The 23,261-nt window shown below is 34.8% G+C and overlaps 1 protein-coding gene and 1 long non-coding RNA gene across 3 annotated transcripts in view; both read left to right on the plus strand.

Annotated features, from left to right (window-relative positions):
• LOC145291440 (uncharacterized) overlaps positions 1–20,469 on the plus strand; it is a 42,910-nt gene extending 22,441 nt beyond the window's left edge. The window contains exon 2 of the long non-coding RNA XR_013869415.1: positions 20,181–20,469. This is a non-coding gene — a long non-coding RNA (uncharacterized LOC145291440). The remainder of the gene's footprint in view (positions 1–20,180) is intronic.
• A 188-nt stretch (positions 20,470–20,657) lies between these two features.
• Positions 20,658–23,261, plus strand: part of LOC145291439 (uncharacterized) — a 180,876-nt gene continuing 178,272 nt past the window's right edge. The window contains exon 1 of one of the 2 annotated variants that reach the window (XM_080137284.1): positions 20,658–21,154. In XM_080137284.1, coding sequence (XP_079993410.1) covers positions 20,816–21,154 — 339 coding nt within the window. In that variant the 5' untranslated portion in view covers positions 20,658–20,815. The remainder of the gene's footprint in view (positions 21,155–23,261) is intronic. The other variant, XM_080137282.1, reaches the window with a different exon arrangement.

Below are 23,261 nucleotides of genomic sequence, written 5' to 3' on the forward strand. Positions count from 1 at the left end.
TTAATGATCACAGATCATAAGAGATTCATTATCTGATAAGAGAAATGATTGCTGTTGATATTCAACCATATTCTGTATCTTCTGACGTTGGATTTAATAGGCTTATTGCAAAACTTTGTTCAAATTACAGTATTCCATCAAAAAAGGACTTCACTGCAAAATAATTTTCGATATATTTACAAAAGTAAAACAAATATTAAACCGTCTCTTGCTTAAATTATCAGCATTGTATGAACTACAAACATTTGGACAGCTATGATAGATAATGCTTCCTTTCTGAGTTTGAAAGATCATTGACTTTCAAGTGACTTTTAACAGTGCAGAGCTGTGCTTAGAGTTGTTCCATCCCCTGGTGCACACCTCTTCCAAGACCTTTGCTATTTCACCTGCATTTTCCGCCTTGATCTCCCTCCAAATGGCTACTCTTCCTGGTCCACAGTCGACCATTGAGAGATATGGCCTCTGTCAATAGTGCGTTACGTCTATCGCCAACCTGCTCCAGTTCTCTGCCACCTGAACCTCACCAGCTTCGTGTCTACTCGGTGCAGGGTCGATTGATTGACATCGGCTGCATCTCTCAACCACTGTCCTAACGGCCTCCTTTGTGATTCTGGGGTCCACCCTCCTGGCCAAGAACAAGGTTCTATCCACTCCAAAATGGTGCATGTCATGCAAATCCTTCAGAGTGTCTTCATTCAAACAACACATTGCAACCTGCCGCCTCATTCGGCGCCTTTAGCCAGGTCTTCCGCACCCTCGTCATCACATCTGCTCTGTTCTTCGCTGAAGGAACGATAGTGACCCTAAGTTGAAGATCAAATTCCCTAATCAGCTCCCTTAACATCATCAATCAATGTTTTACTAGCATCTCAGCAGCGCCTTTCGTCTTCACCCTCCTTTCTCCTGTAGCTTTGGACTGGATCCAAGAGAACAGTGGCAGAGTCGGTCCTCACCTCAACATTCTGTAGACCCCATTTCAAGGCTAAGTTGATGCCCTTCATAACCGCATCCAGTTCCGCCACATTTATGTGAGCCACGTCGTCCTTCTTCCGCAACCAAGCAGCATCTTCTGCAGTAACCACCTATCTCCAAGGTGACCCCCACTGCTATACAGCTTGCATCACACCACACAACACCTTCTGCATTGTTAGGTACATGCCAAACACCTCTTACTGGATCCTCCCTCTTCACCTCTTCAATAATCTCTCTCATAATGTCCACAGTCTCTTTATCAACTCCATCCTCCCACTTCGCTCCACTAGCTAGCCTTTTGATATAACTACATGCAGTCCATAGCCATCCTACAATAGGGTAATGGCCAATCAGTCTTCCGCATATTTGAGAAGAGTTCTCGCCTGCTCAATTTTTCCGCCACCTCCGGGATCTCATTTCTCCTCCAGAACACTAACCGTCCTATCTGGTCCTTTCTTAGTTGGAGCCCTAACACAGCTCCTCCCTCCAACGATTCCGGGCATTTTGCAATTAGCCCAAAGCTGTTGAGGTGTTTTACTACATCCTCCGCAGTTGTTACCGTCTCATCCACCAAAATATCATCAATGTAGGAACTGGTGGCTCTTCTGACTGCGTCCTCCTTGCTTAGCACCGTTTTGAGGATCGCTGCCATGATGTTTGGTGCAGAATTCAGGCCAAAACCCAACCTAGTCAGACAGTACGTTCGGCCCTTGTATCTGACCAGCTGGTATTTCCAAAATTCCTGTGAAATGTGGATCTGTAGGTATGCAGATTTATATCCACAATCGTCGCAGCCTTCTGAATCTGCCTCCACTCTCGCATAGTCTCTCCGCTCACGTCCATCACATCGCCTCCCGTGTGACACGCAACGTGTACGTTCAGCTCCCTGAAGTCCAGTACTGGCCGAACTTTTTGTTTTGTGGGCTGAACAACCACCATTAACGGCAGCACACCTTCCACCTTCTCCGTCCATGGTCTTAAAATTCCCTCTGAGATCCATCGGTTCACATCCTTCTCAAATTCAACTCTTGTGCCTCCTCGCAACGTATGCTCGTAGCATTCCACTCTGTTGTTCAGTATGGGAGGTTCTCCCTTCCATGCCCACTGGACTGTCCATTTCTCACCATCAAAGTGTGCAGAGAAATCTTGGTCCTCTATCGTGCAACTTTTGTCTGACCCGGCCGTTCCTGTGACACCTTTTTCGAATTGCACACCTGCAGCCCCTTGATGTCCTCCAAATCTCACGGAGTTCCTATATACCGTAACGCCCCCTAGTCGAGCAATTGCATCCATCCCTAGCACCACATTGACACCCGTGACAATTTTGTTAATAACAATCGCCTGGATTGTTAGTGACATCCCACGTACCATCAACCGAACGATACTTGTGCCATTGCACTTCACCTCTCTGTCATCAACTGCCGTAATGCTGCTGGTTCCATTGCATGTGTCAACCATGTCTTTGGTGACAGCCCGTGTCGACAAGGGCTTTTGCACTTCGTCCATTTAGGGTCACCTCTACTTGTGGTGACATACCCTGAAGCGCCTTCATCGAATAAATGGGGTAGCCACCGGCGCAGTGGCTTCCCCCTGTTCGTTTCCCTGGGGACAGAATCTGCTGATTTGGCTGACTTCCCCACAGCGGTAACACGTGACTTCTGGCTTTGGCTCCCTGCACTCCCTCGCCATATGGGGGCCTTGGCATCGGCAGCATCTGCCAGAGGACCTGGGTCTCTGCCACAGTCCTCTCTGCTTTTCGTCCTTCACAATTTCCTGCTGCAGTTTGCTTCGTTGAGTGACAGCTACGATTCCCTGCTCACTCTCTTTTTTCCTGACCAGCACCCTAGCCTCTATAGTATTTACACCGGGCAGTTGCTGCAGAGCTATAGAAATATGGTCCGGGAAACCATTGATAAAGGTCATCTTAACCGTCTGTCGACGGCCTCCTCCATTGAATCCTGCTAGTCCCGTCAACCTCCTGATATTGTTGGCGTAAACATCGACAGACTCTCCGGTCCTCACCATACGGCTTAGTTTGCCATATGCCACAAACGGTCCTTCGGTAAATGCTTCCTTCAACTTTACCTCAATGGCGCATCTCCAGATATAGGGCCAGAGCATCACCATCAAGATATAGCGGTATCAAGCTGGCTACATCCACGATGTCCCGCAACTTAGCGACAAGTTTAACCTTGGTCAGCCAGGTTATAACATCTCCCTCTCCAGAGAACGTCTTAAGCATTTCACTGCTGATCCTCTTTGCTTCCATAGTTCCCACCGAAATAGCTTGTAGTGAAGTAGAAAAAAAAAGAAATTTAAAAAATAAAATATATAAGACACAGCTGTTCCTTCCAAAAGGTCAAGCCCTTCAACGTCCAAAAATAATTCACTGTCACAAAAATAATTCACTGTCACAAAAAGAATTTGCCGTCACTTCTTCCAACCGTCGTTTCACTCTCTGCGCTCTTCACCCCTGCTTAAAAAAAAGTACCGTTTATATGCTGCCCATTTCTCCACTTATGCAAATTGACTATCAACCAGAGCCATCTAGTTTTCCATTTCTTCAAACAGCCAATTTGCAAAGGGGGACAACTCAAACCACACCATGTCGATGATAATATCTACAATTTTATCTTTGAGGTTATTTCTTTCAAAAGCTGTCCAATCTAATTCTCAGATTTCTGACTTTAGTGGAATCCTTACCACTGTTGAACAATTAAATGAATCACTGGAAACAAGATTTTCATGCTATTTAAATGATAAAGATTTGTGTGTTTACTTTCCTAGATGCAAGATTCAAATTTAAATTTCAAAAGAATGACATGGAAAATACTTTTAAGAATTGGATTCTACATCTACTTTCTACTGATGATAATGAAGCAAAATCAGCAGAATACACTTCTTCAGGCTTTGTTGAAGGTCAAGAAGCTCAAAGTGGAAGTAAAACTATTTTTTTCAAGCCTGTTTGATGAATTGACATCAAATAAATCTACAGTAACAAATGAAAACTTAGAATCGGTAGAAGCTTAGTTAAGCCTGGAGATTGCAACTACAACAGAAATACAAGCATCACAATCTAAACTCAAAAGGATTAAATCCCTTCTGGTTAAGTGCACAAAAGAACTTGACCATTATGTAGCTTTACAACTACTTGCAAGAGGTGATGATCCATTTCAGTGGTGCAAGAAGATACTGAAGACCTTATCACTGCTTGGTAAACTGGCTTCAAAATATTTCAGTGCACCACCTTCATCTGTGGAGAGTGTGAGGCTCTTTAATACAACTGGTAATGTCTATGAACTTATCAGGAACAGGCTGTGTCCTGAGAATAGAAAAACTTTAATCTTTCTACATTATAACTTAAAAAAAGTATTCAACTTGAAATACTGAGGTGACTATAAGAGCAGAGGAGGTAGGCAACAAGAATAGAAGAGGAAATGGAGCAGCAGCAGAACTTCACTTAAAGTTATTCACTTAGAATTACAATTTGTACTTGGTTTGTAATTTCTTTTTTTTTTCTTATCTGATTGTTTAATTATATCCATTTAAGAATTAGAAATTGTATTTTGTAATGTTAGTTAATAAAGACAAAAAAAATAATAGTTGCCAGACACTTAATTAAATGTTAAGTTAAATCAGCAGTTACTATGTTAATGTGTCAAAGCTATCTGATGAGTCACTTGACAGTGATGAAATGATTTAATAGGAAAGAGAAAAGTAATTAACCAACTGATTAATTGGCAAATTGACCGATTATCGATTAATCGACAAAGTGGTCAATTAGGTTGATTACTTGCCATTTAATCGGCATACCCCTAATATATATGGATGAAAATTTAAGACTGTAAAAATATATTTTACTTTATTGTTCGACAGAATATCTTACTTGAGTATCCTGTCGAACAATAAATTAATATAAAATATATTTTTACAGTTTAAAATTTTTTATTCTTTTATAACAAGCTCTAGTTCCTATCTTGGTTGTATTGAACTTTTTTATTTGGTTGGGATTACCATATAAATATTAATATTTATATTTACTCTGAGTTTACAGAACCTTTTGGCTTCTAAACTTAATCTTTACTTATTACTATTGCAAACTATATATATATATATATATATATATATATATATAACTCTTTTTTACCCAAAACAAGGCACACTTCCACTTGGAATATAACGGGCTACTATTTGGGATTGTGTCTAACAGGTACTATGGGGTGTTAATAAGCAATATAACTGTTCACATTATATTTAAACTTCTACAGGATAGTACAAACAGGGAGGGAATTTCAAAGTATAGTAGTCTGAGGGAAGAAACTATTAGAGTAGAAAATTTTCCAGCATCAAGATTAGAGGAGCGGGATTTGCTGCTTGTCTGGTTAGTTGAGGGTATGTACGTCGAGGGGGTACTAGTGCAATGAGTTCATCAGAGCACATTCCATCAAAGTACTTGTAAAACAGGCATAGGGATGTGACATTGCAGCGATGGGACAGAGGTTAGAGCTCGGCCAACAATGCGGAACCTATTAGATTTGGGATGTTTTTTGTTTTGTTTCGAACTCCGTCCAAGAGTGGGATTAATGGTAGAGGCACCAGCCCAGATGTAGCAACAATACTTCATGCATGGGCGAATTGTGGCTTTGTAGATAACAATCTAGTTTAAGAAAAAAAAAAAAAAAAAAATGAGTGGGAGAAAAGATAGTTTCTGAAATTTCATTTCCCTTATTTCTTCACACACACAATAAACACACACACACACACACACACACACACACACACACACACACACACACACACACACACACACACACACACTGCTTGATACTTAGACGTTTTAGAATGAAGTCAGCCTCTCCAAAATTGTTTTATATTTTTATCTATTTGATTTTTTATTTCTTATAACCTTTCCAAATAAGGTTGTCACCTTGAATATTTTGTTTATCAACTTGGTGTGGTCTCTGGCAGCAATAATTCTACCCCCCTCCTCTCAGTTTACATTGCTATCATAGACCAGATGTCTATCTTTCTAACTCAATTCCATTGTTAAAGTAACTGCTGGTTGAGAAGCAGACCTGAGCGTGAACATTCTCAGTTAGGGGACAATCTTCTCTCATTACTTTATTTTTTTCTCCATCTGGCATTCCTTGCAAGATTTATTCATCTTTTAACTCTGATATTGAAAATTTCCAATTTCCCGATTTTGGACAAAAAATAAAAATCTGTCATCTTTTTTGCAGTGTTGGGACGATTCATCCGAATCTGAATTGGGAATCCTAAAATTCAAAAGATTTAAGGGTATTAGAATCAGTATCGGAATCAGAAAAAATGATGCCTATTTTCCGATGCCAAAACATGTCTTTTGCCTTTTTTTTTATTTGATTTTGTTTAGAGTAAAATCTTCCATTGCTGGTAATAATGATAAAGTAATGAACATTTATTGATTTTATAATATCAGTAAAGTTAAAATCGATAGATCATCATCCACAAGTGTATTTTGACGTCTAGGAAAATATCTGCATATTTAACATGTGTTCTTTTTATGAAGATCGGGGAAAATAAGAATCTTATCGTCCAACAATTAGAGATTTATAAAGAATCGGAATCGGTAATTGTATTGGAATCTGGAAGTTAGCATGGGATCGGTAATTATATCGGAACCGGGGGAAAAATATTCGAATCGTCCCATCACTACTTTTTTGCCGTATACACCACCAAAATTTCCATTTTTCGTGATTTTAGACGAAAAAAAATTCTATCTTTTTTGTTGTTGTTTGTGTTGGCTGAGTCTATGGTTTGATTTCAGCTGCGGCCCTCAGAATTTTTTTATTATTTTAGTAAATATTATTTCTTCTCATTCCGGTGTTCATTATGAGATTCTTTAAATTTAGAGAGCACCATGTATCACACCAGTGTTCACAAGCCTTTCTTTGGTACAGAGAATAGTGGTTCTTGAACTGATAATCTTCACTGAAAACTCTAAACACAATCCTGATTTTGCATCATGCAAACTTGTTCCATGTTTGTGTGAAAGTAAACCAAATAGTTGATTTTTGTTTAAAATTTTAGATCAGTAGTTCATAAGGCATTGTCTGCCATAAAATCAGGCTACGTCAAATTTACTTTCTATCTCAATTCCTGCAATATTTACAAATCTGTAGCCAAGGTCGCCAGAAAAATGGTTGCGTCATTTTATTTCAAATGCATCCTAAAACAGAGTAATGTTGCCATATCTGGGCAGAAGCTGCCCAGAGCACCTTATCCTGCCTTGACAAAGTTCAAAATCGACTTCGAAACCTAGTATGTGATGCCCTCTTCTCTTCCCTGCAACCTCTTTCCCACAAATGAGACATTGCGAGCCTGTCTCTGCTCTCTCATTATTTTCATGACAAGTGCTCGTCTGAGCTTCAATCTATGGTCTCCCCCTCCCCCTTGCCAAACTTTCATAAAAAACACTTGTCTAGCGACAACAGCCATCAACAGTTCCCCCCAAAACAAAGTTTCGTTCCTAGAGCTCGCCGGTTGAACTGTGTTCCGTTGGCCTGCTTTCCAACTGATTATGATATGGTCGTTTTCAAGTCCAATGTAAATAAGTTCTTGTTGAACTGCCCCCTAAATAATCCATTTCTATCCTATTTCCTCTGCTAACTATTAATACACTGTTGTCTCAGTGATTACTGCACATTCATTAACCCTTATAATCAAGTGGCTTTCGGGTCTTGATAAGTGACGATTCCCATGTAAATGAAAAATAAAAATAAATGATCATCACCCTAAATTTTGTTACTATTAGGCCTAATGAAAGGCATGTTTTTAACTTTATTTAATTGTTCAGTTTATTTTTAATATTTTTTTACTGTTTTCGTTTTGGCCAATGTAATCTCCGACTCTCATCAGATGTATCATGTCGAACTTGGGAATTTGCATGCAATATCAAACGGAGCCCTTTATTCGTTCCTTGGCCTAATGGATAAATTACTAAGCAAAATTCTGTTCTAATCGACATTCTGCTAGAGGTTGAAAGTTTAATTCTCAGTATAGGCGATACCAAACATATAATTTCAAATTACTTGAGACTTTTACCCACTCATGGCTGATGGATTGAGAGCATGCTAATTCAAGAGAGTTGTGGTTGGAGATTGCGTAACTCTTGCTTTACTGTAGACTTTTCTCTTTGGACACATTTCCAGAGGCTATGTCTCTCGAAATTGGAAGGCGACCTCATACAATACACACAGCTTCCATTTGTTCATATGAGCTGAACTGAGCCGATGCGAGTCATGTTATGTATGTAGATATTAAAGCCAAGGATGTGTGTGTGTGTGTGTGTGTATGTGTGTGTGTGAGTGAGAGAAGTAACTTGAATTTGCGGTTGTTACCCTCCTTTATCAGCCGTGGTGTCTATCCCTATCCCGCCTCTCTCACATTGGGCGGTTCAGGTGTAGAATGGGTGAGTGTCTACGATGACAGGATTCCTTGTGGGTATGTAGAAGGGGTGGGGACAAATAAAAAAGATCGAAGAAATTTTAAAGGAAAATTTACTGCCGCAATGAAAATGTGATCATTTTTTTTTTCTTTTTTAATTTTATTAATGTAAACGAAGTCCTATACGAAGATGAGAATATTTGCCCATATTTTTGATAATACTGACTGTTGGTTTTATTGTAAGTTTTAAACTTAGACGAGGTTAAAAAAAAGAAAAAAAGAAAAAACAACACTCTCCAAACCACCCAGTCGTTGTCCGATTACCACAATGTGGCATCCCTGTCCTGTACTTGTTTTACAAGTATTTTAATAGAATGTGCCCCGACGAATTCGTAGTACTTGTGTCCTTTCCATGTAAATCCCCCCAACTAACCTGGAAAGCAGCAACATCACACTTCTTCAATGTTGAGGTCCCTAGTTGCCGGAAAGCCTTTTACTCTAATAATTTCTTTCCCCAGATGGCAAATTGGAATTCCCTCTCATTCTGCTGATTCCATCATTGTACTGACATGCAGAAATTTAAATCTAATGTGAACAACAATCTTACTACACAACTCCCTACATAGTGTTCCTGTTATGGTTCAAAATAGTATCCCCTTATGCCCAAGTGGCAATAATTATATTTTAAAAACAAATATATATAAGAACAAGTAGTTAATAAAACATGTTAGAAAAAACACTTTGAAAAAGAGTTAAAAACATATTTAATTTTAAAAAAGAAACACTAAATAAGTGGATAGTCCTTAATCCGTGGAGTTTCGAAGAAATACTTTCCTTCTCATCAGAGGGTAGGATTTAGCAAAATGTGGGATCGGATTTTGCTTGCAAAAGTATTAAATGAAACTGCAAGTAAGTCATAGATCTTACTTGATAACAAAAAGTGAAGCAGAGGGAATAGGGTGAATAAAAAAAGTGATTTCACGTGAATGGATAGTCTGGTGAAGGGTAAAATATCCAATGACGGTAAAATCTAAAAATGCAGAATCCAAGAAAGTTAGTTAAATTTCCATTCGCACAAGTAAAGTCCAAGGGAATCGCATAATTGGAAGATGATCCAAAGTAATCCAAAAGGCAGAAATCCGTGGAATAATTCACAAATAGGTACAAGGAAAAGGGAAAGAGTTCCAATATATTATTAAAAGAAAGATAAAATATGCGTAAAAAAAATAAAAAAAAAAAGGAATGGAAGAAATATACAGCTCGACTGGAAAATGAGTGAAGAAGTTTTTGTTATCAAGTAAGATCTATGACTTACTTGTAGTTTCATTTAATACTTTTGCAAGCAAAATTCGATCCCGCATTTTGCTAAATCCTACCCTCTGATGAGAAGGAAAGTATTTCTTTGAAACTCCGCAGATTAAGGACTATCCACTTATCCTTTTTAAAATTAAATATGTTTTTAACTCTTTTTCAAAGTGTTTTTAACATGTTTTATTAACTGCTTGTTCTTATTATAAGCTCTATCTCTTATTTGGTTTTATCGAGCTTTTAAATCTGGTTGAGATTATTTTATAAATATTAATTCTTTTAATGTTTATAATTTACTTTAGTTTTGCCATCTTGGATCATTTTGGTACACTTAACTGTAATTCTTATTTTATATATATATACTAGCATAGGTGCCCGGCGTTGCCCGGGTATTTGAAGGTGTATCTTGAGCAAAAAAAAAAAAAAAAAAAAAAGCGGTCAGTTTTTTTAAATTTGACCCTTATCATGACCCCTTAAAATTTATTGTTTTGGGCTCAAATTAAGTTATTAAGTTAGATCCATGTCCAAGGAACCTATATCTAAAATTTCAAGTGTTTAGACCGAAAATTGTCGGAGGAGTTTGGTAGAGTTCTCAAATGTCAAATCGTTGAACTTTGACCCCTTAATCGCCAAATTTCTGGTCGAAAACCGATCACATAGATTTTCCCAAATCTCAGTACCCTGTATATCAAATTTCGAGTCTGTAGACTTAAAATTGACAGTTATTGCGTAGGGAAATGTACACACACAGACACACAGACACGTTCACTGTTATAGATGTACTAGCATTTCATGCCTACCTCTACTCGCTTCAAAAAAGAGAAAAAACAAACAAACAAAAAACTCAACAGGCACCTTATTATATAAGAAAGAGGCTAGATAAGTTGCGATGGACCCAGATTTGTGAAAAACACAGATATCTGTGTATGAGGAGTTTTACATTTTTTTTTTTTTCGTTTTTTTTTGTTTGTTTTTTAAATTTCTTTTGAGAAATTCCTGACAATTTCGTCTAGTCTTTTAACTATTTCTTGAGAAAATGGCGCGTTGGCTGTATTTGTGCCTGGCTAAGCGGTATTTACTCCCCCACCCCCTTTGCAGGAAGATGTTACACAAGGTCGAAAAGTGGGGAGAGTCAAACCAGCCTCCCTTAAGGAGAAACACTTTGACCTTTTAAAAATTAGCTGGGTAGTCCTAGTCCTGTCGTCATTTCCCAGTCGAGGCGCCTCGGGCAGTAACTAACTTAACTCCACCTAAAAGAGGGTGGCCCTCCTAGGACTACCTAACCTAGCAGATAAAAGGCCACCGAAATAATCTGACTGCTGAGAACGGCAGCTCAACAGTCATGCGTCTTCTCACAACTGGGCACCGAATGGGGTAAACGTTAATGATGGTGGCTAGAGCAGAAAGCGAGAAAAATTCATATAGGTATTAAAAATGGTTTCCATGTTGTTGTTTTTCTTAAATGTTATTGAATGTGCAACCGTTTCGATTGAAAATCCAGTTAGTATTATGCATGTAAACTTGAGGAACACACTTGAAATGTGTCAACATTTTTACATGGATAAGTGAAATCAAAACAAGATGGCAACCGAATTTGACCTGGTGTCATGTGATTTCGTTTATTCATATAAATATCCATCTAATCTCTTTGTAGAGGGAAACGTATTTTTTCTTGGTATCTGCAAATTTTTACTGACTCCCAACTTCTGTAACAATGGATTAACACTGACTTTGGACATAAAAAGACTACTATTTGGGATCCTGTCCAACTAGGTAGTGTGGGAAGTTGAACAGCGAGATGTTTGTTCACGTTACATTTAGGGAAGTAGGTTAGTACAGTCAGGGAAGCAGAAGAGAGGATTCCAAAGTGCTGCAGTCCAACGGAATAAATTGCTCCCCCCCCCTGAGAAAATTAGGCACAAGGCCGTTTTTTAATGTGGAGAGTGAGGGGAGGGGGGCAGTTCCCTCGAGAGGGAACTGAATAGTGACAATTGGTATGAAAGGTTTCCCCTACATTGATCAAAACTGCTACAAGAGCAATGGTCTGATATGTGAGGTTGCCCTCACATATGGCCGAGAAAGCTTTCCGGCATGGAGAGAATTCAACAGAGAAGGGGTGATAGTTTGTTGTTTAACGGGTTGAGGGGTGTATGTAGGTCGATGGGGTATGAATACTATAAATTCATCAAAGCACATTCTATTAAAGTACACAGACACTATTTTTGGGGAGAAGGGGAAATTGGTGGTCGTAGGATGCTGAAAAATCACTTATCTTTATTAGATTTGGGACAGTGGCGGGTGGGTGGGTACGGGGCCCGTCAAATAAAGCAACATGCTTCATTTTATTTATTTTATTTTTTTGTCTGCTCTAATAACGTGACCGTCTGTATGCTCCCCTCCCTCACCTCGCTGAATTCTATGTTTCTCTCTTCAAAGGAAAGATTCTTCCAGTGACATTATGAGGGAGGGAGGATAATGCTGCAAAGACGGCAGGATGTGCGATGGTTCGTGGCTCGAATTTAAAACAAGGACAAAGTAGCTGACATTTGACTTTGTTCTTGTAACTTCAATCTGATTATTAACGTGTTGTGCGTCGTCGTCGTCGTCGTCGTCGTTACGGACGAATCGTGTTGGATCAGTGAGTGTGGTATCCACAAATATCCATATACTAAAACGTTTAAGACAAACGATTTATAAGAATATTCATACTTTGCTTATTCGGTACTTGTCCGGAATTTCCCCTATATTACAAAAATAAAAATAAATAAATAAATAAATAAAGAAAATAAAGAAAGAAAATAAAGGTTTGAAGATAATTTTCTTGTTTACCTTGATTCTAGATGCTAGTTGTCTCTAGCCGGCGTTGCCCGGGATTCGCCACTAGCATTTTTGTAGAAAATTATTTTGGTTGCAGATGTTTTTAAGTTATACTGGGGGGGGGGGGAAATAAAAATGTATTCGTTATTATATCATTTCAGTAATATTTAGGTTAACCTAAATTCCTAATTTTTAGATCAACCTTCGGCACTTCTCCAGAAACGAGAGTGATAGAAATCGTATAGAATAAAGGCGAAGGAGAAGGGCACGCAACAGATGATGAGAGAGAAAGAGATTGATGAATAAGAACTTAGTAAAAAAAAAAAAAAAAGGGGGGGGTGTCACTTCGTGAGTTCATAGCAATTTAAGGCTAATTCAAACAATACGAATTGCTTTTGTTTTAAACAACCATGATTCAAAGTCCCAAAAAGCAAGGAAAATCTTAGCATGCATTCCGTGGTGTAGGGGGAAAACGCCTTAAGGATACCCCACCCCCCAAGGAAACAACAACAGATGATGTAATAGTGTTGTATTGTCGGGAGTTCTGTATGACATGAGGGGGGGCATATATTACGTATGTATGTCTAATACGTGTAACATGTAATGATATAAAAATTATGACAACACATACATTTTAACACCGAACATGTAACAAAACGGTCAAATAACAGTTGTCTGAGGTTGTAACATCCGGCCAATCGGAGAAACATACCTGGTCCGTCCCTGATCTTGTTAGACGAATCCTCGGGAACTGCTACAAAGAAGATTCATCCCAATAAATCAACAAATCTCGGGTTGGCTTTTCAGCAACTTTTATTACCGATGCTTCCCAGTTGGAAAGCTGCCGCTGATCCTGGACAAAAGCATTCTGCTCCCCTCTACTGGGAGTCATCACTATTTGACTCGATCCGCTCTTTCTCTCTCACTCCCGATCCTTAACTGATTTTATCCTCTCTCTTGCTTCCGATCTCTGACTTATCTGACCGTATCTTTTTCCAAAACTCTACCTAAAGTCAACATCACTTTAAAATGACCTCTATGTAAGAGTCGTCAGATCATTCTATTTTAAATTATTTTTTATGTTCTACATTCTTTAATTTAAAAAAACATCTGAACATAAGTAATTTTCTCTGTAAATATTTATTTTGCTATGATATTCTATTTTTACAAATATTACAACGATCATAACAATCATTAACTAACAATACCTTTGGTCTTGCCCTGCTATATCTAACATTAGTAGTAGAAGAAACTCAATATATGGTAGTTTTATAGTAATAATTTATTTCAACCACACATAGCTAACGAGTCACTGCTTATGAAGGCCCAAAGGCAACTCGAGGATAAACATTAATGAGTTTGTCAAGTAAACGAAGCAACAATACTTTGAGATTGGAGACGATGATTGAAAATGGGCAAAATTTGATTATTTAACAGGACAGCTCAACAAGAATTTATTAACATTAAATTTGAAAACGACTATGTTGTAGTCAGCTAGGAAGCAACCCTGTGGTATTGTGTTCCACAGACAGTTAGTTCTTGGAAAATAAACATTGCTTCAATCTAGGAAGCTTTCTCCTCCTCCTGACTGAAGACATAACAAATACTACACTTTGAAAAATTTATTTCTGAAAAATACAAACATAAATTAAGCACTAGACCATTCCAAAGTGTTGGGGGGTTTTCTATGGCCACCCTCCTCACTGTGCCTTATATATATCTATCATTTTCCTAGCTAGAATCTTCAATCACCATAATACTACATTCACTCCAGGAGTCGTCCTACTTAAGATTCTCAAATCGATTTTTGTTCCCCCCCCCTTCCCCGCAACAAATGAGGAATTGGACCTAATTCAATCCTGCTTGTCTGTTCGCTCAATAACCACTCCTTGGATTAAAAAGAAAATTTATACAAACATTAGTCATGGTGCAAGTAAATTTTATTTCCAGAACGATTTTTAAAGATAGCTCTGGTTGCTCTCTCAGAGGACATTATAGGAGTAAAATTGCCTCCAAATCGTTCATCCGTTCATTTGTTCGCACTTTTCTCAATAACTACGCCTTGGACTTTTTAAAATTTTGCACAAACATTAGTCATGGTGAAAGTAAATTTTTTACTCATATTGGGGGAACCCCGCATGCTCGGTTTATTATTATTTTTTTTTTTTATTATTCTAGCACAAAAGATCAGATAGAAATCTATATTGTATAATGGATATTACTAAATAGTATTTAAGTTAAGTTTGTTTTCAGGTAAAATGTGACCCCCCTCCCCCCCCCTCTCTACTCCCGCTACACTTTACTGCTTTTTGTGGTTTTGTACATTCCCCAGGACAACTGCTTATTTTTTGCATTGATTGAAATCGTAAACCTTTTTCAACTTCCTAACCTAAATAATATAACTTTGTATTTTGTTATGTGAGACACCTAATCAATAATCCGTTTCCGGTCCTGTAGCTTAATTTAAAAATAACAACAACAACAAACTGCTCAGTTATCACGGCTGCTGCTGCTGCTGCTTTTAGGCCCACTTTTAATATCACTTATTACAGATGGGGAAGGAGTGTGGGGGAGTAAAATATATAAACACCTCTATTGATCTGTATTGGCAGTTAGTGAAGTTGCTATGGCAATTGCCTTTATATATACATGTGTCCCCTATTTATAGGTTCAGGTCACTGATAGAGGAGAAAATAACGGTTTCCACTTAGGGTAAAAAACAATAATCCCACATAAAGAATAGATTTCCAAGGTTAGCGATAGCAGTGTGGTAGAAATGTATGTAAACAAAAAGAGTACATATAGCAAGATAATTTCTTCTATCTTCAAAGTTTATTAGTGCAGTGGACTTGACTGTTGATCACATTTGAATGTGGTCGACTGTTCCGATTTCGAGGCTGGGTGTAAATACACTTGCCATATCTAGCTACACAGATGAGTCATAAATGATGGAACAGCTGTTTCTGGATATATATATATATATATATATATATATATATATTCCTGCCCTCTGATGAGAAGGAGAGTATTTCTTCGAAACTACGGATTAAGGACTATCCACTTGTGCTTCCTTTTTAAAATTAAATATGTTTTTAACTCTTTTTCAAGATGTTTTTTAACATGTTTTATTAATCATTTGTTCATATATATATATATATATATATATATATATATATATATATATATATATATATATATATATATATATATATAATGAGACGATTCCAATATTTTTCCCCGATTCCAATGCAATTACCGATTCCGTACTAAATTCCTGATTCCGATTCTTTATAAATCTCTAAATATTTAAGTATAAAATTTCCGAATCTAATCTTATTGTTACACACCTACACCAAAATTTTATTACACGTTTTTCATGTGATCTACCCTTTAAACCAATGGTTCTCAACCATTTTTTAATCATGACTTTCTTTTCTTCTTAATGTATTTTGGTGATCCCTTATAGCTTATATTATTTTTCAGTAATGTAAAGAAAACCAAAGAACATATATCAACAGTCCATCTTAAAGGAAGACTGAACCGATATTAACGTTACATGTACCATGGGGGTCCACATGGACCCTGGTTGAGAACCATTGCTCTAAACAATCAACAAATGCACAAAGCCCCTGGCCGATTAGCAATAAAACTAATCTTTTCTCAAAGAGAGAAGGCAAAACTTTGGAGGATGGACCTCCTAGAACTGCACAGGATCAACAACATACCACAGTCAACAGAAAAAAAGCCATTTCAATAATTGCATAACCTTGATTAACTTTTGTGTTGACAGTACTGTAGAAGTAAACATTTGAGATAGTGATGGGAGCTCTCTTCACTACCACTAGTTAACATTGTCTATCAGTTCATTCTATTTTTGTGGAGTAGTTACTGGCTGTTATGCTGTACAGATGGGGACAGTATAGACCCATTATTTTCTTTTTCTAGAGTTGACCCGGTGAGCCAGAAAAAAGAAGGGAGCAAATAAAAAAAAAAAAAAAAAGGAAAAGTAGAAAGCAACAATCTGACCCCCATATTATGTTGTTAATAATTAAAATTGACTGCTGCTGAGTTCCGGGGTTTACAACTGGCGATGACATCATAAATAGGACATTTGTATTGTTTGTTTGCCCCCCCTCCCTCTCCATTCTTGGTTTGGCTAGGATTAAAATCGAGGCAAAATAGTAAAGAAAAAAAAAATGTAACAAGAGAAAAGAAAAAACAATTCACAATGTCTCATTATTAACACATTAACAATTTATTTTTTTTAGTAAAAGAAAAAAAAATACCTGTTTACTTGACTTCCCTTTGGAAAAAATTATATACAAGGTTTGTTTTTAACATAGGAAACATCCAGATCCTCAAAAGATAACAATTGATTGAGACAAAATAAAAAAAAGTGTAGAAGGATTCATTCTTTGCTGACTGAGGACAGAACAGATACTCCATTTTGATCCTAGACTGGATAGTTAATAGTTTTAAGCAGCTGTGAATATGATATTGATTGGGACTATGTTGAGAATGCTTACATGGTGGAGACAACATTTTTTCTAAATTTTAGATATTACACATCTGGGGAAACGCCGGTCAAAAAAATACCGTCTCTAGCGGTGTTTGTTTTGTGTTCCTTAAGTTTTAACTGAACGCACAAGCACACACACATGCACACACATTTTCCCTTTCTATAAAAAAAGATCTTCTTGTGTCCATATGAGAGGCTTTGTTTATCAATTAGTCTTGCCAAGCTTTAGTGGGAAAGAGGATTCACTATGAACAAAACCTTACCCAGTTGACTCTCAAATAATAATTTTTTAAAAAAAATTTTAGAGCTTGCACATCCAAGGCTACTTCTGTCAAAAGAAATACCAACTTTGTGGAAAGATGTTTTGTATTTTTCAAGTTTCAACTGGACTTAGATAAACACATTGCACTTAAAGGGATGGTCAGAAGCTTAAAAAGATCTCTTGGTTGGAATATCTGAGGTAGCGGATGAATGTTTGGCATTCAGTAGGATGCCCTATCCTCAGCTTGAAAAAACTGATAAGAAAATTGAATAACAAAACAAAAACGTTCGCTTTTTATATAGAGAGACATTTTTCATCAGTTGGGTTAGGGTTGAAATAGTATTTTCATTGCTACTTCATAAACTATCAGTTATTTTTTTTTTTTTTTTGTTACTATTACTTTTTTTTTTTTACATAGGCTTCACCACTTATCAAGGCCCAGAGACCACTCAAGAATAAGGTTTAAGAGTGTACAGTAGTCAATTGGACAATATAATAATCGTTAGTAATGGAAATTCGGTAAATTTATTAACAAGTGGAACGGCTCATCAAGAACTTGTTTACATTGGACTTGAAGACAACCATATTGTAATCAGCTGGAAAGCAGGAAAACGGAAGACAATTCCACAGGCGTGCAGTTCCAGGAAAGAAGCTTTGTTCATGGAATCTATGTTTAGGTTTAGGCACAGATAAAGAGTGGGGGGAATTATTGATAGTGTTTTCAGCTAGACGGGTGTTTCTTGTGAAATTTTGGCGAGGGAGGTACCATAGATTGAAGCTCAGTCGAACACTTTCCATGAAAATAACGATAAAGCAGAGACAAACTCGCAACATCTCTTCTGTGAGATAGAGGTTGCAGCGAAGAAAAAAGACATCTCCTACGAGGCTACAAAGTCTATTTTGAACTCTATCAAGGCAGGACAAGTCCTTTCTAGCAGCTCCTGCCCAAATATGGCAACAGTATTCCATCCTTGGACGTATCTGGCTCTTATATAGATAGAGAATTGCATCAGCAGTGAGATATCTACTGGATTGGCAACAGATTTGATGTACGTGTTCCATTTAAGATCAGGAGTAAAGATCAAGCTCAGAAGCTTGTCAAAACTTGAGGCCTCCCTAAGACGAGAGGCAATCATTTCAATTGATGCCAGATTGGGATCAGAACGCTGATGATGTAAAGAGAGAAGCTTGGTTTTAGATGCATGAAAAGTAACCAGCCATTCCTTTCCTCATTGTACCACGTGGTGTTTATTTTTATTTCCTTTTAAAATTAAATATAATTGCTTGTATTTTTTTTTTTTAGTTTTTTTTTAGTTAATAATAAACTTTAATAAAAAATTAATATTCTTATAAATTCATTATTTTTAATTGAAAAATATATTTTTCATTGTTTCACATTTATAATTACTAATTTGAGTTTTTATGTTTCTTTTTTTATTTCATTTTTAAAATTAAATAAAACTACTTAAATTAAAAAAATTCAAATATAAAACATTTTCTTTAAAAACTAAATCATAAAGTTTTTTCATTTTTAAATTAAAAAATACATTATTTATTTATTAATTCTTTTATTTCCCTTTGTTATATTAATTTAATGTTGTATATGTTTTTTATTTTATTTTAAAATTAAATAATCTTTTTTATCATTTTATATAAATTTAATATTGTATATGTTTGTTTTTATTTTATTTTAAAATTAAATCTTTGTTATCATTTTATATAAATTTAATGTTGTATATGTTTGTTTTTATTTTATTTTAAAATTAAATAATCTTTATCATTTTATATAAATTTAATGTTGTATATGTTTGTTTTTATTTTATTTTAAAATTAAATAATCTTTGTTATCATTTTATATAAATTTAATGTTGTATATGTTTATGTTTTATTTTATTTTAAAATTAAATAATCTTTTAGTTGAATTAAAAAAAATAATTTTGAATAAAAGTTTTTTCTATATTATTTTCTTATTGGAATCCTTTGAGATGAGTAATTTGTATATTTATTTATTTGTTTATTTATTTGTTTATTTGTTTATTTATTTATTTATTTATTTATTTTTTTATTTATTTATTTTTTTATTTATTTATGGTTGTTGTTTCACATCTTGTCATCCTTTTAATGAATTCTTTTCAAATTTTTAATTAAATACAAACTTTTACGTAGAAAAATATGAAAAAATAATTTTTAAATTAAAACATCTATATAAAAGATGCGCTTGCATTTATATAACAGGCTTTGTTCATCAGTTAGACTATGAATTTTTAGTTTTAAATTTTCGTTGGTTCAGCAGACTTCAGCTACCATTACTTTTATTTATTTGAGATTGTTTAAGCTTACTTTCATTTTATTTTAAAATTGAATAAAATCAAATTAAAAACATTTCAATTAAAAACAGTTAAAAAATTTTTTTAATTAATTTTTGAAAATAAAAATAAAATATTTTTTAAATTAACATTTAAAACAATTATTTTTGTTAACATTAATTTGAGGTTATGTTTAGTTTTTATTTTAAAATTAGATAAAATTACTTTAAAATTTTTAAGTAAAAAACATTGGAAAACTTTTTTTTAATTAATTTCTAAAAATATTAAAAAAAATTTTCTTTAATTTTAAATTAAAAAATATATTTTTTTAAATATTTTTATTACCATTACCGTTATTAATTTAAGGTTGTTTATGTTTATTTTTTTTTTTAAATTAAATAAAATTACTTAAAAAAAAAATTTATTAAAAAACATTTTGATTAATTTTTTAATTTTTTTTTTAAATTTTTAAAATAAATACGATTCCTTTTCTTCAAAAGTAAAAATATCTAATTTTTTTTTTTTTCAATTTTTAAATTAAATATGTTTTATTTATTCTTTTTATTTTCAGGGGCTGGTGCTTTTCAGAAGAAGCTGAGAAGGCATTTAGCCATTCAGACAATAAAAAAAGCCGAAACAAAAACAAAAACATATATTGAATCTGAAAAACCAAAAATTGGGAGAAACTAAAACAGGATACAAGAAAATGTTGCCCAGAAAAGACAAGGATCCAACCTGAAAATAATTAACGAATTCCGAACGACAACCTCTTCATTGCATTTAGTTATTTATTTTTAAAAAATATTTTGAGTGGGGGGGCTTAAATCAAGGAAATATTAAAAAAAAAAAAAACATAAAAACTAAATAAAATTTCTAATGGTGGTTTTGTGGCTACGCAAGCAATCTCGTATTATTTCATTTCTGTTTTTATGACCTCCCATTCCCTTGCTGACCCCCAAAAGATATATATATATATATATATATATATATACACACATATATATATATATATATAGTTGATATCTTCCTCTTATTCCTTTTTATTTAAACATTTTTTTTTTTTTTTTTTTTTTGCTTTTTATTTATGATTTTATATAATCTTCCGATACATCTCACACACGGAGCCTTATTTCCACAACCACCACCTTCTACCCTCCTGTCGGTTGGAAATTGTTCTTTGGATCAAAGTTTCCCACGGTCGGTCATATGAAACGCAAAGACGAACGCAGACCTCTTCTGCTGACATTTTCGGACAACCACCGGAAGATGCTACAGGAAATCCGTGATAATTTGAGTCACCTTCAACGAAATCGGAATGAGTTGACGCAGAGCACTCCGGATTTACTGGACAAGAGTGGCAACGTGAAAACCACCCGGACGGATTACCATCAGAAAGCGTTGGCGGAGATTCGCAAGAGTCTCAAGCCGTATGCCAACAGCGATGCTGCCACCGTTGTTGTTCACTACGGTGTCGATGTGGATAATTCTTACGCTCAGGGCAACAAGCAGGTGCAAACGACACATATTTCTGTCGGCTATGATGAGGTAAGCGAATTAAAAAAAAATTTTTTTTTATTTTTTAATGTTTCTTGTTATTTGGGGGTTTTCATGGGCTTCATTGGAAAATGAAACAGCAATTGCTTTCTTCTGAGAGAATCGAGGCATTTGCTTGATTTTAGAAAAAAAAATTGAGGACGGTGAGTTTAAAGAAAATTTTTTTATATTATTTCACGAAATTAATTCACAAATTCAAGGTAATTTGTTCTAGCTTTCCAAAGTTAAAAATACAATTATAATAAGCTAAAAAATACAATTATAATAAGCTAAAAAATACAATTATAATAAGCTAAAAAATACAATTATAATAAGCTAAATATAAAAAAAATCTTTTTTAAAAACAATTCGATGCTAAGAGATTATTTTTTTCAATAAATAAAATCGATATAAATCAAATATTTTGGTTGACTCCGATCTTCCTCTGATTTTTTTTTTTTTCTTCATTATTGAATTATATCAACGAATACCGGTGATAGCCAATCTCTTCTGGTGTTAATGTCAAAATTTTGCATAGAAGGCATGCTGGTGACATGTTTAATAGTAACAGAGCCAATATTTCTACATTGAAAAACATCATAGAATTAAAAGTATGAGAAATCATTTTTAAAACCAAATTCAACGCTAAAAGATTTTTTTTTTTCGTACAATAAACAAAATCAATATAAATAAAAAATTTCAGTGAACTCTGGATTCAATATTTGTACATTGAAAAATACCTTAGAATTGAAAATCTTTTTTTAAAACTAAATTTGATTAAAAAAAAAACATTCATTTATAATTTTTTTCAATGAGTTATAGACATTGTTTTTATGTTTTTATTTTTTCTTCATTATTAACCAGTGAATGCCTGTGATTGCCAATCTCTCCTGGTGTCAAATGGGGAAGAGCTATTAATGTCTAGATTTTATGTAGAAAACACGCATGTATGGATAACAGATCCAATATTTCTACATGGAAAAGCATCTTCGAATTGAAAATCGTTTTTAGAACTAAATTTGATGCAAAAACATTTATTATTTTTTTTCAATAAATAAAATCAATATAAATGAAATATTTCGGTCAAATCTGACTCTCCTCCTTGAATTATAGAGATTGTTTTTTTTTCTTTTTTAAATTAAAATTTTTTTTTTCCATTGTCGAGCTGTAATGATGAATTCTGAGGATAGCCAATCTCTCCTGGCAGCATCAAATGGAGATGGTTATGTATAAAATTTGGTGACGTGTGTCAATATAGCAGATTCAATGTTTCTACATTACTTAGAATTAAAAATAATAAGCTAAATATTTTCGTAAGAGGATGGGAGTGGTGAGAGGATGATTCTACTTACAACTCTTACAATTTGATGGTCAAATTGACCAGGAATTGAAAAAAAAACAATTTTTTTTTTTTATCTTCTTTCAAATGCTGTGTGAAAAGAAGATTGCGATTATTTTATCGATTGATATTTTGGCTACATTTTGTTTTAAGAAAAGTTTATGATGTCATGAGACGTTATTCTTTGTAATTATAGAAAATCTTTCAAATGATCAGAAAACTCTGTTTGTGTAAGAAGCGATTCTAATGAAATAATTGCCTGAAATCTTTTAGATTCCAAATTTGATGTCTGCTACTGGCCTACCTATCAGCGCGTCAGGGTTATGACCACTATTATTATTTTATTATTGACCACAATTTATTGTAAACCAATAGGCCATTTTTTTTCAATATTAAATGACATACAGATTCACATACCATAAAATATATTAACTAAATTATTCATACATGTTTTCAGCATTTGGCAAAACCAAAATTTTTTTTTTATTTGTAAATCATGAAAAAAAATCATATATTTGATTTTGTTCATCGCTTTTCCAAAGAAGCAAAGTTGCTCAAAATTCATTGAAGTAAATAGCACCACCAAGTACATCTTCTATATTTCTACATATATAAAGTTATATATAGGCAGCCTTTTTCTTTTAAGCTGTGACATAATCCTTAAATTGGATTATGTATTTAAATAAAAATTTAAATATTTAATTTTAGGCTGGCAAGAGATGTCGTTTTTTTTTTTTTTTTTTTTTTTTTATATTTTGTCGCCGAGACAAAATAAGCATG

The sequence above is a fragment of the Euprymna scolopes genome, chromosome 12, assembly GCF_053919585.1.
Source record: "Euprymna scolopes isolate OS-2025 chromosome 12, ASM5391958v1, whole genome shotgun sequence".
Lineage (NCBI taxonomy): Eukaryota > Metazoa > Mollusca > Cephalopoda > Sepiida > Sepiolidae > Euprymna > Euprymna scolopes.